The sequence below is a fragment of the Terrapene carolina genome, unplaced genomic scaffold (assembly GCF_002925995.2).
Source record: "Terrapene carolina triunguis isolate 2854851 unplaced genomic scaffold, T_m_triunguis-2.0 Scaffold30, whole genome shotgun sequence".
NCBI lineage: Eukaryota > Metazoa > Chordata > Testudines > Emydidae > Terrapene > Terrapene triunguis.
In genome coordinates this window covers 8,520,076-8,533,747 of record NW_020664381.1, presented here as the reverse complement: position 1 = coordinate 8,533,747, position 13,672 = coordinate 8,520,076, and the positions used below count along the sequence as shown (strand labels likewise).

The window sequence follows — 13,672 nt, the reverse complement described above, 5'->3', positions numbered from 1 at the left end:
GACATGATCCCATCCTCGGAGTCCACGGTCAGGGGTGGGGTAGTGGTGGCGGCCGCTCCCAGGATGGAATGCAGTGCCTCGTAGAAACGGGATGTGTGGGGCTGGGATCCGGAGCGTCCGTTTGCCTCTTTGGTTTTTTGGTAGCCTTGTCTCAGCTCCTTGATTTTCACGCGGCACTGCGTTGCATCCCGGCTGTAGCCTCTCTCTGCCATGGCTTTGGAGATCTTCTCGTAGATCTTAGCATTCCTTCTTTTGGAGCGCAGCTCTGAAAGCACGGACTCATCGCCCCACACAGCGATGAGATCCAAGACTTCCCGATCAGTCCATGCTGGGGCCCTCTTTCTATTAGATTGCACGGCCATCTCTGCTGGAGAGCTCTGCATAGTTGCCACTGCTGCTGAGCTCCCCTCGATGTCCAAAGAGGAACTGAGATTCAAACTGCCCAGACAGGAAAATGAAAATGAATTCAAATTTTCCCGGGGGTGTGGCTGGTCAGAGCATCCGAGCTCTGACTGCTGTCCAGAGCGTCAACAGAGTGGTGCACTGTGGGATAGCTCCCGGAGCTATTACCGTCGATTTCCATCCACACCTAGCCTAATTCGATATGGCCATGTCGAATTTAGCGCTACTCCTCTCGTTGGGGAGGATTACAGAAATCGATTTAAAGAGAGCTTTATGTCGAACTAAATGGCTTCCTGGTGTGGACGGGTGCAGGGTTAATTCGATATAACGGCGCTAAAGTCGACATAAAAGCCTAGTGTAGACCAGGCCTTAGAAGAAATTTACAAGCTCCAGTAATGCCAGCCTCACAGTACACTGCACCTTCCAGAACACACAGGTTTTGAAATTTGAACGTGGACCAGAAGAAAGGTATGCAAACCTACTGGACCCCCTTAAATGCCATCTTAGCAGAAGCCCATCCCCCTCCCATTTGGAAAGGAAGAAATAAAAGTATTAACCTTAAAAGACTCAGAGGCTTTTCAGTTGGGCGCTCTATGCTAGCATTAAAATTTCATACACTGACTGCGTAATGTTCAGTGCAAGTTGTATCTGCACTGAATGTGTGATTTAAGACAACACATTCAAATAAACAGTCGAGGGGAAAACGTAAAAGGGGAAACAGGTAATGGGAATGGTTCGGAACAGTTATGGTTGCACAACAAAAGGAATGCAGTTCAAGAGTCATATGTCTGAAGTGTTTAACTTTATGTATTACTTGTAACAAGGTTAAGTTATTATCATTGAAAAATTAGAGGAAACATATTTCCTTTGTGCATTTAACAGTCCCGTGTGTCTAGTCAGTTTCATTTTCTAGGTCATTCATTACTATGAAGCTATCACACGCTCCTGTACTGCTCTGCAGGGAGCCCAAAACATGCTCTCTAAGGTTCCCCAAGACGGGTTCTCAACCTTTTTATTTCTGAGGCCCCACCCCCAACATATTATTAAAACTCCAGAGCTGTGGACACCTGGTTGAGAGCTGCTGCTCTAAGACAGTGCTTTCAACCTTTTTCCATTTGAGAACCCCTACAAAATTTCAGATGGAGGTGCAGACACTTTGGAAATCTTAGACAGTCTGCAGACCCCCAGAGGTCTGTGAACCACAGGTTGAAAACCACTGCTCTCAGAGCTTTAGCAGCAAATGTCAGCATATCTACAGCTCCTGTGTTCAGAGTTTTATTGGAGGCTGCTATAGAATTGTATCCCATTTAGTAAACAAAAGCACTTATACATTTCAATTTTTTAAAATAAGAGTTCTCATGAAATATTTATGCACTAGAGAGAGAGCAGCAGTTATCTGGTCAGGAAGATGACTTCCCTCCCAGCACCTCTATAGTGAATCAACAAGGGGAGTGAGTGGGAGGCTCTCTCCACTCTTCAGTTGCCTGCCATGAGCAAAAGAGGACTTTCTACCACGGTAGGGCTCTATGAAATCCACATTAACAAGAACACGGATGGAATCGTAGAATCAAAACAATAACATGGATCCAGGCTCTTTCCAGCACTAGGACCGCAGTGGCAGGTGAGCAGGGCAGGCTGCACAACTGAGCTACATGCAGTTGCTGGAAGTAAGAGACCAACAGGCGCGGGGAGGAAGTTTCAGGGAGCTAGGGCCACGAGAGAATGCAGGCGTTCGGGGAGAAGGACCAGCATCTGGGATTTAAGGGCAGCTTCTGAGAACTCAGTTCCTTGTGGTGTCAGTTTCATGCCAGGAGTTGCAGGTCCCAGGCAGAACCCAGCCACACAACAAAACATTGATCAGCACAGCAAGCAACCACCTCTCATCCCTCACCAGAACTGTGTGAACAGTGGTTGGTGTTTCTGCGCAGCTCTCAACGTGAGCCCACTGGATCTTTATGCTTACTGGAAGGTTACGAAGGGATGAGTGCCTAAAGTAGCAGAGCTTGCCCTACCTTATGTCTACAGAGCTGACAGGGAAGAAGAGACAGAGAGAAGCTCAGTAAATATAAAAATCTACTTACAGACAAGAGGGAATCACTTTCTGAGAAAAACACTAAAAGGCTAATCACATTGTACCACAATGGAGATGTCTGCCAGAGATGGCAAAAATAATGACATTTTAAGTTTGTGAATTTGTAATGCTACTCAGCAATAAAGTACTGATCTGATAGTTTTAAATTATTTAATCAAATCTTAAATTAATTTAAGCATTTCTTCAGAATATAGGAAGCTTGAAAGTATGGAGTTTAATTTAAAATGGTAACAAGGACTGCTGCAAGGATGAATTATTTTATGTTTAGTGCATTTTATTTTTTAATTATTCAAATATGAATACAGTTAAATTTGACACTGCAAGAGGCTGGTGCACAGTGGCCTCAACCACCTCTGCAGAATGCACAGAACCCTGCTGTAGTTATGGGCAATTTTAATAGTCACCACATGCAATGGGGCTATGCAGCAAACAGCATGGCAGGCGAAGAATTGACACACTGGGCGTCGGCAAATGATATGCTCCTCCTTTTTGATGCAAAACAGTGCGTCACTTTCCCCTCTGCAAGATGGGGTAGACAACATTGCCCTGACCTGTCATTCATCTCTAAAGATGATACAGGCACACCAATACCTGTATCGCAGATGGTCTTCAGTGAATTCCAGAACAGCCAGCACAGACCAATACTGAACCATATTGGCATTCAAATCCCAGTTCACTACTCAAATCCAGCACTGCGCTGGAACGTCAAAGAAGCAGACTGGGTCGCTTTTACTATGACCGTGGACAACACAGTCTCCGACAGTTCCCCAATACCAAAGACTTTTTACCGTTTTATTGCACTCAATCTCCACCACAAAGAAGAACATCCCCAGGGACTCAAATCATTGTATACTCCTTGCTGGGCTGCAGAGCGCCAAGAGCTCTGTGACGTTCACCTGGTGTTATCTGGACCAGTGATCTGCTAGGTCACTCCAATCCTCGACTCTGGAAGCCAGCCTTACCCTGCTCTGCTGTGAGAGCGCCCACTCCCAGGCTGTTCACACACAGCCTCTAGCACAGGGGTAGGCAACCTGTGGCACGCGTGCCGCCTTCGGCACGCGAGCTGATTTTCAGTGGCACTCACACTGCCCGGGTCCTGGCCACCGGTCCAGGGGCTCTGCATTTTAATTTAATTGTAAATGAAGCTTCTTAAACATTTTAAAAACCTTCTTTACTTTACATACAACAATAGTTTAGTTATATTATAGACTTATAGAAAGAGACCTTCTAAAAATGTTAAAATGTATTACCGGCACGCGAAACCTTAAATTAGAGTGAATAAATGAAGACTCGGCACACCACTTCTGAAAGGTTGCCGACCCCTGCTCTAGCACGTAAGCTGCTCCCAGCTACGTGAGTGGACACTCTTGGCCAGCTGCTGCTTGGATTGTGCAACCGAATGACACTAGCCAATCTCGCCGGTCCCAGACACAACCTCAGGAACCTCTGTCTTGCAGTGTCCAGTTACGCCCGCTGGACGCTGCAAGCTTACATGAGTTTGTCAATTTAACAAAGAAATTGATATGTACCAGGCTTGTTATCCCAAGGGGAGTCTCTGACAGCTTCAAACCAAATGCACTGCTTCAGGTAGAATAAACAAACAAATTTATTAACTACAAAGATAGATTTTAAGTGATTATAAGTCAAAGCACAAGTAGTCAGATTTGGTCAAATAATAAAAGCAAAACGCATTCTAAGCTGATCTTAACAGTTTCAGTGCCCTTACAAACTTAGATGCTTCTCACCACAGGCTGGCTGGCTGGCTGTGCTTCAGCCAGGCTCTCCCCTTTAATCAGCGCTTCAGTCACTTAGTGGTGGTGTCTGTAGATGGCTGTGGGTGGGAGAGAGCGCGCGCACGCACGCATGGCAAACGTCTCTCCTTTTTATCATGTCTTTTCTTCCCTCTTGGCTTTGCCCCCCAACCCCCTTTCAGAGTCAGGTGAGCATTACCTCGTTGTAGTCCCAAACTGACTAAGGGAAGGGGGGTGACTCACTCAAGAGTCCAATAGATCCTTTGTTGCTGCCTAGGCCATGTCCTTTGTTCCTGTGAGGCTGGGCTTGTCCCATACATGGCCCTGATGAGGCGTGAACTGACCCTCTGCTCCTGGAGAGTTTTTCCTGGGCCTCTGCTCCTGGACAGTTTTTGCCTGCGCATGTTTTAAGCCATGAGGACACATTTTCAGTCTCATAACTATATACATAAAATTACAACCTATAACAACAATGCTCAGTGCATCATGAGCCTTCCGAAGACACTCAACATGACAAACTTTGCATTGGATACCACACAACCATATTATAGGGATGAACAGGGGGGTACAGGGTGTTCCCCAGAGGTACAGAGCAACACAAACTCCTCCACAAATATGATAATTCTAGAGACCTAGAAATTTGAAAGGTCCTCCTGGCATCACTGGATCCAGCAAGGCAGAAACGGTGGCTTAAATGCGTAGGTCTAAACTTCACATACTCGAGCAGACATGCCTAGAACTTGCTGAGGCTGCAAATCCTCACGTGCCACTAGGCTGCAGATGAAAGCCAAAGCTCTCACTCCTAAAGTTTTGTGGACATCAAAACAGCCAGTGAACAAACAGTATCGCAGACAAGTCCAGCATTGACTTTGGCAGGTGACATCCACATGCCCTCCAGCATTCCAATGGTCTGGACCATTCACAGGTAAGGAGATTGATGAAAGAAATTGGGAAAAGCAGCAGGAAAAGATGGTGTCCATCCTGAGTCCACTGGCATGGAAATAGCTGATGCAACTTTTCACCAACATCCTGAAGACCAGTGAAATCCCCGTGTGTGGAGAAAAGCGAAGGTTATTTCATTCCTAAAGCCTGGAAGACCTGCAGATCACCCTTCTAGTTACAGGTTAATCTCCCTCTTGAGGACCACCTACACGGTGATGGAGCATATGATTCTAAACCAAATCAGGCCCAAGTGGTTGCAAACCAACCCAAGCAGCAAGCTGGACCACATAGAAGTTGCTGTGACCAGGTCCTGGCCCTCACTATAAACATCAAAGCTATATTCCAATGAAAACTCAAGACCAGTACTGCTTTCATCCATCTGTCAGCAGGATATGACAGTCTGGAAGGGTCATCTGCTACTGAAGCTGGCCAAAGAGATCCCCTGTGTGCAGATTTTCAGGCTGCTGAACACCATGAGCATACCCCTCAGAAGTCAAGCCAGTAAGATGCTCACTTTGAATAATGGGTTACCAAAAGGCTCTGTACTTGCTCCAACACTCTTCAATGTATACATGAGCGATATGCCTGAAATGATAGCGCAGAAGTTTGTGTAGTCTGATGATTTGGCATTCGCAATTCAGGCCCATAGCTTTAAAGAATTTGAAGTGACCCTTACATCTGACCTTAATATCATGGAGGCAAGGTGCAGCTGAGACAAATGCGAGCAAATAGGTAGTCTCTTCTTTCTACCTTGACAACATCACACAAAACACTAACTGTTGAGTTTTGTGGTGAAACTGTGCATTATGACCCAAAGCAAACATATCTCAATGTCATTCTTAACCACACACTCACCTTTCATGACTACCTTTAAAAAGTAGCCTCTAAAGCAAAGACTCACATCAACATTATTCAGAAGTTAGTGGGAACAAGCTGGGGATCAACTGCCCCGGTGCTACAAACATTAGCTTTGTCCCTGGCATACTCAGTTGCAGAGTACTGTGCACTGGCGTGGACGAGACGCTTCCATACCAAACTTGTGGATAGGCAGCCGAATCATCACGGGAACTTTACACCTCTACCATGGCTTTCTATTTAGCAAACATCAAATCTCTAGTTATCCATCAAGATATAGCCACAGCACAAGAACTTAAATGCACAAAAACTACCCAGACCTTCCCATCTCGCAGATTATGGAGAACAACATACCCCAACAATGCCTGAAATCATGAAAACTCATGACCACCTCATGTCTATGGATGCGGCCTGGAAACGGCAAAGCATCTGGACCCCATCTACCATTCCAAGCAAGCTTATTATTAATGACCCAACAAGCCGCCCTCCTGGTTTCAACCTGCCACGCAGACTTTGGACCACATTGAGCTGCATCTGAACAAACCATGGAAGATACAACTACTTGATGCACAAGTGTAAAATCAAAGACTCATTTTCATGCAACTGCGGTGAGAACATCCAAACCATCAAACACATCATAATTCAGTACCCCAAACATGGATTCAAAGGTGAATTGGATGATACCCACCACACCACAGAAGAGGCCTTGAAATGGCTTATAGACCTACAACTGCATCTATCGAATGTCACTCTGCAGATGCCAAACGCTCGTGAGAGATTAAATGATTCAAAAACAATCAGTGAATATTTTCATGTGAAAATTACACTGATCGTTTTGTATAGTCTTCACTGAATATTTATAAAAGTGACTGCTATGTAAAAATACCTTTCTTCCAAAAAATTTTTACTTACTGGTAATCTAAGATGTACTGCATATATGCACGTTTGTGATTTCTTAACAGGCCTCAGGAATGGAAATGGACAATATATTATTATAGAAAGTAACAAGACAAAGCAATAATACAAACAAAACTGAAGATTAAGAAATGAAAACCATCAGAGATAACAAATAAATTTAGAAAATAAACAGAAATGAGAAATATGGAATTTTTGTGAGGAAATACAGTTGATTAGTTGGAAAAATAACTGCATGGCACTCACAGAGGAAGAGGAATTTGTATTAAGATGAACAAAATATAACTAGGAGTAATGGAATTAAATAAATACAGGAAAAACGTAGGATAAATGTCAGGCAACACAAACTTTGACAGTAAAGTCATTTAAACTGTAGAATTCGCTCTTAAGCAGGTAGAAAAACCTTGCCATTTTACTCATTTTAAAGTAGACTGAACACTAGTTACTGTATAAAAGAGAATAATCTAACACCGGGAAAAGAACAGACTAAGTGATGTAACAAGTCATCTTCATCTTCTGTAAGTTAAGTAAAAATAAATATAAATAAAAATATAGTTGATAGAATGCATTTTCATGTCAGTCAACTTTTCACATTGTACTTAATAAAACATATTGACTTACAGAGGACAGCCACAGCTCCAGACTCAAACAAGAGGCACTCTTCCTTATTTCTGGTTTCCACTATCACACTGAATGGAGGTGGATCCAGTTTGTGGTAGACCCGATATCCTTTGCTGAAAGCCATTTTTCCTTTATCAGAGGCAGCCCTGTCCAATACAAGACTATGTTAGTGAAAGCTTCTGTACCTTCAGGGTTCTCACTGCAAAGCAGCCCCAATTCTTATCCTCACTCAGGTATTTTAAGAGAGTATCTAATTGGGGGTTGGGTGGAGAAGAAGGGTGAAGACATGAAATGTCATGAGGAAGACAGACAGAACCCAAACAAGGGCTGAATGATTTAGGATAAAGCTCAGTTTGCTCAGAAAAATATATTCAAGGGATATTTATAGACAAGCATTATAATGAGTTGGTTTTTAGAACATAAGCACTTAAATAAGCAACTTTTAAAAGAGCTCATTTGCAAATTTCACCAAGTTAAATAATGTTTGTGAAATGGTTTTGTTAACAGACTATGATTTCTTGGATGAGAGGAAGTCATTGACAAACAGATCACACTGAGCAAAAAGAGTGACAACTACCTAATGATGAAAGTAGGTGACTGGGAGCCCAGATAGGTTCCATTTTTAGCTAGCTCTATTAGTGACTCTGACCAAAGGGACACTGTCAATAGTTTAAGCCCAAAAGCTGTTTATTTTTACAAAACTGAGGCCTGGTCTACACTAACCCCCCCACTTCGGACTAAGGTACGCAAATTCAGCTACGTTAATAACGTAGCTGAATTCGAAGTACCTTAGTCCGAACTTACCGCGGTCCAGACGCGGCAGGAAGGCTCCCCCGTCGATGCTGCGTACTCCGCTCGCCGAGCTGGAGTACCAGCGTCGACGGCGAGCACTTCCGGGATCGATCCGGGGCACTTCCGGGATCGATCCGGGATCGATTTATCGCGTCTTAACCAGACGCGATAAATCGAACTCAGAACATCGATTGCTTACATCCGGACCCGGATGTAAGTGTAGACGTACCCTTAGTGGTGACAGAAATGTTTTTGGTACTACTGTCGTTTTAATGGATACAGGTTTTTGTTGTGGTTTGTTTGGATTTAAACCTTCCTCTCAATCATTACAACACTAGGCTAGTGAAATTGACTAGAAATGAGAAGATGAGACTCCCTAAAGAGACTATAAATAAAAGTGAACTCAGAGTCATTTGGCTAATTTTAATCACACAAAACAATAAAAACAAAAAGGATAGGGGGGAAAATACAAAAGGGGAAAAGCAAGTAAAATAAAGAACACTATTATAGCAATCTAACGTGTTGTTAGTAACAAGGGCAAGGCCTTTTTAAAACATCTAGGTTACCTTTTATCCTAGCAATACGGCCTGAGCCTCTCCATTTCTCAATTCCCTTCTCTAGAAAGGGCTCGATATTTACCTGTCTCCTCACGGGGAGGGGGCGCAGCGGGCACAGAGCGCTCTGCCATGCTCGGATTATTCCCCTCCTAGGGCCAGAGACGCCGCGGAGGACGAACGGCAGCGCCGGAGCGGCGGGGAGGGAAAGGGACGAGACACGGGCGAGGTCACCCCGGGCGCCGCCCCCTCGGGGCTCCCTGGGATAATGCCCGGGGGCCGTGCGTGGTGAACAGCTCACGCGGGGGGGGGGGAAGGGATGCAGAAGCCCCCCAAGGCAGGGACAGGCAAACCCGAGAGCTGGGAGACAAGCGGCCCTGCCCCTCCCCCGGGGACGGACAGACAAACCCAAACACCTCCCTCCCCCAGGCGGGCGGACAGACAGACGGACAGTGTGGGTGCCGCTGATGCTCAATCATCCACCATCTTGTGCAGCTACTGCGGCACCGCTTCCCTCAGCCACGCGCCGGTCGCACCCGGTGCTGAGCAGCGCAGCCTCCCCCCCTGCCCCGGGCCGCAGTGACACCGTCCCCGTCCCCCGCAGGCCCCAGCCTCCAAGGCCCCGGCCCCTCACCGGCTTCGCTGCCACCTCCAGCGGCGCCTCCTGCTGCTGCCGCTGCTGCCGGCGACAGCGGCTACCTCACTTCCGCTCTGGTCCGACCATCTCTTCCGCATTGCGCCGCCCGGGGCCGGAAGTTGGGGGGGGGGGGAAGAGGGAGAGCTGAGCTGCGCGTGGCGCTGGGTGCGCGAGGCAGTGAGACGGGGTCGTTGCTGTCACGTATAGAAGCGCTCACGAGCCTCCAAGCGGAGGGGCGCGCGAGACCCCCGCATCCTTGCGAGGTGTGGCGCGTCCCACCCCTGCCTTGGCCTGCAGGCCTGGCTGGCGGGGTAGAGTGTCGGCGCCGCCCCCTGGCTCGCGCTGGGACCCTCAGGGGGCCGGGGTGTCGCCGCGGGCCGACACGGGGGAGGGGAATATGAGTTACATTTGTGTCTAAAATGAGCGACCGTACCGGGAACCCGCCCCCGCGGGCCGGCTGAGCCCCGAGGTGAGTGGGCGTGGTCGGGGCTGGGCGGTATTAGCCCAGTCTTGGGTTGGGGGTTGAGGCCTGCAGGGCCTGGGGAACCCGACCGACCAAGGGGAGCCTTCTGCAGTGTTGCCAGCGCTTCTGATTTTAAAACCTCATCTCCTGGGATGGGAGAATCTGCTTTTCTTAAACAAACCACTATCAACTACCTGGCTGTCTAGTGTGTGTTTGGGGGTTACTTGCCCTGTGCTGAGCTTGTGTGTGTTTGTTTGAAGGACCATGTGCTGTGGCTGGCAGTTGGAGCTGTGAGCTTGTAAACAAGGTTTGAAATCTAGAAGCCTCTGTTCATTGGCTGAGCCTTAGTCAGTGGGCGGGGCTATCAGGAAGGCCGGGGTTTTATAAAGCGTGAGCAAGCAACTAGGGGCCGCTAACAGGGAGTTTGGAAGGGGGCAAGGTACACTTGCCATTCTTCAAACCAAACTATAATCAAAACTTCTTGTTTTAAACAAAAACCCCTTTCATTAACCTAGGTAGCTGTGGGACAGAATGCAGGTAGAAGCCCAGCAGCAGAGTGAGGGCTAGCCTGTTCATTGCGCTCAGTGTAGCATGTATAATTACCTGCCCTATGGGTGGGTGGTGTATGTGTGCATTTGGTGCAAGGAGCTCCTAGCCCTCAGAGACCACATACGGGCTTTGGAGGCCAGGATAGCGGAACTGTAGGACCTAAGGGAAGCAGAGAGGTATGTTGATGAGGCTTTCTGGGACACTAGATTTGTCCCACCTCCGGTCAGACAGCCCCTGCACTGTTAAGGAGGATGAAAGGCTCAGGGAAGGAGAGTGGTCAACGGGAGCAGAGGGAAACCTTCCCATAGTTGGGACCCTCCTTCCAAATGATGTTGGGGTATCCTCTCGCACTGAGGTTACCTCTCCAGGGGAGAGAACTCCAGTCATTAGGAAAAAGTAGGTGTTAGTAATGGGAGATTTGATCATTAGAAACGTAGATAGCTGGGTTTGTGATGACCAGGAGAACCATATGGTGACTTGCCTGCCTGGTGCGAAGGTTGCGGATCTCTCGAGGCATCTAGATAGACTTACGTGTAGTGCTGGGGAGGAACCGGTGGTCGTGGTACATGTAGGTACCAATGACATAGGGAAGGGTAGGAGAGATGTCCTGGAGGCCAAATTTAGGCTGCTAGGAAAGAGACTGAAATCCAGGATCTCTATGGTGGCATTCTCAGAAATGCTCCCAGTTCCACGTGCAGGGCCAGGTAGGCAGGTAGAGCTTCCGAGTTTCAATGCATAGATGAGATGATGGTGTAGAGAGGAGGGGTTTAGATTTATTAGGAACTGGGGAAACTTTTGGAATGGGGGAGCCTATACAGGAAGGATGGGCTCCATCTAAACCAAAGTGGATCCAGACTGCTGGCACTTAACATTTAAAAAGGTTGCAGAGCAGTTTTTAAACTAAGAGATGGGGAAAGCCGATTGCTGCAGCGGAGCATGTGGATCGGACAGAGACTTCTCTTAGAGGAGAGTCTATTAATAGAGATTCTCTAGATTTTAGTCAGGAGGAGAAGATGGAAGAGGATAAAGTATGGGCCAGATCAGACAAGAAACATTCACATAAAAAAGAATCTGACACATCAGAAAAGGGCAGACATATAATGTCTTAAATGTTTTAAAAAGGCCTTGCCCTTGTTACTATACATACAACTATACGTACAATATGATGGGGGCTAATTTAGCTACAACTAATCAGGGAAGAGATCTTGGAGTCATTGTGGATAGTTCTCTGAAGACGTCCACGCAGTGTGCAGCGGCAGTCAAAAAAGCAAACAGGATGGTAGGAATCATTAAAAAAGGGATAGAGAATAAGAGGGAGAATATCTTATTGCCCTTATATAAATCCATGGTACACCCACATCTTGAATACTGCGTACAGATGTGGTCTCATCTCAAAAAAGATATACTGGCATTAGAAAAAGTTCAGCGAAGGGCAACTAAAATGATTAGGGGTTTGGAACGGGTCCCATATGAGGAGAGATTAGAGGCTTGGACTTTTCAGCTTGGAAAAGAGGAGACTAAGGGGGGATATGATAGAGGTATATAAAATCAGGAGTGGTGTGGAGAAAGTGAATAAGGAAAAGTTATTTACTTGTTCCCATAATATCAGAACTAGGGGCCACCAAATGAAATTAATGGGCAGCAGGTTTAAAACAAATAAAAGGAAGTTCTTCTTCACACAGCACACAGTCAACCTGTCGAACTCCTTGCCTGAGGAGGTTGTGAAGGCTAGGACTATAACAGGGTTTAAAAGAGAACTAGATAAATTCATGGAGGTTAAGTCCATTAATGGCTATTAGCCAGGATGGGTAAGGAATGGTGTCCCTAGCCTCTGTTTGTCAGAGGGCGGAGATGGATGTCAGGAGAGAGATCACTTGATCATTATCTGTTAGGTTCATTCCCTCAGGGGCACCTGGCATTGGCCACTGTTGGTAGACAGGATACTGGGCTGGATGGACCTTTGGTCTGACCCAGTATGGCCATTCTTATGTTCTTAACTGTCTGGCTGGGTGGTTGCTGAGAAAACGTGCATGGTAACTTTTTAGTAAAAGTCAAGGACAGGACAGGTCATGGGCAATAAAACAAGAATTCTGGGAAGCCCATGACCTGTCCATTACTTTTACTAAAAATAACTGTGGCAAAAGGGGGATGGGGTGGTGGGGTCTACCACTCACCATGCCACCCAGCAGCTGGGAGCTCCACCCACGCCACCCTGGGACTGAAGCAGAAAATGTCACAGGGGTCTCTGGAAGACATGGATTCTGTGACCTCCATGATAAAATCTTATCCTTACTCTTGAGTGATGGAAAGTTTGTCCTCTTCCCCTAATGGGGGTGATGCCCTCATGTCCAGAGTGGCCTCCCAGAGTCTGCTTCAAAGCATGCTGAAGTCAAGGGAAAGACTCCCAGTTAATTCAGTAGGCTTTGGATCAGGCCATGTCCAACCACATTTACAATGTCCTTTAAGACCTGTTTTCCTCAAGGTCAATTGGTGGTGTGATATGTGGCTAGGGAAGGTTGGCACGCCACTTTATTAAAAAATTAAATTACCACTATAAATTATAAGTCTATCACTGATCTCAAGCCCTGTTCCTGCAAACATTTACACATGAGTAGTCCCACTAAGCTCAAAGGACTTGGAGTTAAGCACATACATAAGTGTTTGCAGGCTGAGGGTCCCTCAGTTGTAAATTCTTCAGGGCAGGGACCATGTCCACATTTTATGTGTTTGAACTGCCATTGAGCTAAATGATGTGCAATCCTGGCTGAGGCATCTCCGTGCAGCTATGGTAATACATCAAACACTAGTCAAAATGGAGAGTGCCCTACCAGATTTCACAGGCCAGTATCCAGCAAAGTACCTAAGCACATATTTGTAAGCAGATGAGTAGTCCTACTGAAGTCAGAGTATATTCTAAGTGATTTGTTGGATTGGGTTTTTAATTTTTCAACCTTTTTATTATTATTCATTTTGCCCCTCTGTTATTATTCTACTTTGATTAATGTATTTTGTACATCTTTACTCTAAATGAAAGGTTTAAAATTATAAATACAGAAATGTTTAAATGCCATTAAACAATCTAATAGAAACACACTAATG

At 46.2% G+C, this 13,672-nt stretch overlaps 1 protein-coding gene across 1 annotated transcript in view; it reads right to left on the bottom strand.

Moving 5' to 3' along the window:
• The window catches only part of LOC112118626 (synaptojanin-1-like), a 122,226-nt gene extending 113,133 nt beyond the window's left edge, over window positions 1-9,093 (bottom strand). Inside the window, 2 exon segments of the mRNA XM_029911417.1 lie at window positions 7,579-7,724; window positions 9,010-9,093. Of these exon segments, the coding sequence (XP_029767277.1) occupies window positions 7,579-7,702 (124 nt within the window). The 5' untranslated portion in view covers window positions 7,703-7,724; window positions 9,010-9,093.
• Window positions 9,094-13,672: the final 4,579 nt, after the last annotated feature.